Source organism: Penaeus monodon, chromosome 24, assembly GCF_015228065.2.
Source record: "Penaeus monodon isolate SGIC_2016 chromosome 24, NSTDA_Pmon_1, whole genome shotgun sequence".
In the NCBI taxonomy this organism is placed as follows: Eukaryota; Metazoa; Arthropoda; class Malacostraca; order Decapoda; family Penaeidae; genus Penaeus; species Penaeus monodon.
The window spans coordinates 11,436,353-11,438,204 of NC_051409.1; the positions used below are offsets into that span (position 1 = coordinate 11,436,353).

Sequence of the window (1,852 nt, forward strand, 5' to 3'; positions counted from 1 at the left end):
CTGATTTGTATACACGCACGCACGCCTACGTTTCCTTCAAGATCATAATCATCCCATGAAATTGCAGCACCTGATTCACGTGTTTCACCCGCTGACGTCAGAGCACACAGTGTACAACCCGGTGCGTGCGAGCCGTCCGATGCCAACTCATGAAATAAATCCTTTTGAATGGATCGACAATCTCTCGGCTGATACAAGTTTAAACTGTGATTTCTGCAGGTACAGTGAGAACACGGCCGTTGATGGGCTCGGAAGGTGAGTCTTTCAGTGTGTGTTTTAATAGTATGCATATTTTGTGACTATTTACATATATATTTTTTACGGGGGGTGCCTTTATTAAGTTTTCTCTCCTATAACAGTGAGAGAAATCTAAGTGGGTCTTGAACCACTACCTGCTGGGGATAAAATGATTTAAAAACACCATATAGAACATTAAGTGTAACACATGTCCTCTATATTTGTTATCAGTGCATTGATGTTGCAAATTTGCAGATAAGAAGAATTTTGGCATCCAGATATGTATTGATAATGCATATTTTTGAGATCAAGTACCTGGTGATGCCCAAGCGGAGGGGATCTTTTTTTGTTTAACTTTTTACGATTTTTTTTTTTTTTTTCTTTAACTATCTTTTATATTTTATTTCAACGAATATGTATATATATGTACAGAAAGCTCCTGTTTATTACATTTTATTGAGGAATAGTCTTAAGGTTGATTTCTTTTGTTACGTTGGGACCAAACCATTTTTTCTTAGTCAACAATTTTATTTATCCATCGATTAGAAGAAATCCCAGAAAAAGAAGAAAACGTACACAATGTCGGACCAGTGACCTCTTTTAGCTACATTTTGAATATTCATAAGGTTTTTGATTTTCTTGAGGATAATATTTAACTTTTTTTTATAGAAAAACTGAAATTAAACTAAATAAGACTTTTTGATTTCTGTTAGCAATTTATTCAAGTTTCTTTGATTTATGAGGTTATATTGATAACTATTGAGAAGTATATATCGTGACCATTCATCTCAAATATTGTTTAAAATATCAGCTTTACAAAATTATAAATTGGATTTTATGGCGATTTATAAAGTTGCAACCCACCTCTTTTCCCCTTTAGCAGTGCAACTCGATTAAAATTAAAGAATGGGAGGTTGACGATCAAGATTGGAGTGATGGAATAATTTTTGAGAAGGAACACTTGTGCTCTTAGAAAGGTCTAAAAACTGTCACTTCAGGTACAGCCTAGTGGTCTGGCACTCTGGTAGTGTAAAGTCTTTTCATGCTTTTGATACAGTGGCAGTGGTCAAGATCGAATCGCTGGGGTGAATGCGAGCAGTGGGCTCTCTCCTTCAGCGGTATAGCAACCATGGAGGCAACCATTATGCCAGATCCTGGCACCGGCTTGCCTGCACTCCATTCACTCTAATTAGCCCTAATTTAGACTTAAATATTGGTGTTAATATACTACATATATCAGAAACCATTATTCCATATTGACGGAAGGGAATTAATGATGTTTAAATATTAATCAGTATTAACTAATATTAATTGATATTCATATATGTTAGTATTAATCATTCATTAATTCCCACACTTGGACCACAATTCTAGACGTACAAGAGAAACACAGATGGTGTCGTACTAAACAGACTTTTAAACTCGGTTAATGTTAATTCTTCAAGGGGGTAAAGAAACAACGCTCGGCAAGGGAGGCAATACGCATTTCGCAATGGGTTTGACTGAATCTGAATCTGACCCACGTGTCGAACTTGCATTAGTAAGCGATCACTTTGTAGATATCAGATCCTATTTTTCTACGGCGAGATTGTGATGTCATATTAAATATGAACTC

General features: G+C 35.9%; 1 protein-coding gene across 2 annotated transcripts in view; it reads left to right on the forward strand.

The window, feature by feature from the left end:
- The window catches only part of LOC119588578, a 28,155-nt gene that overhangs the window by 23,226 nt on the left and 3,077 nt on the right, over positions 1-1,852 (forward strand). For both annotated transcript variants that reach the window (XM_037937216.1, XM_037937217.1), the window contains exon 4: positions 68-255. In XM_037937216.1, the coding sequence (XP_037793144.1) occupies positions 68-255 (188 nt within the window). The remainder of the gene's footprint in view (positions 1-67; positions 256-1,852) is intronic.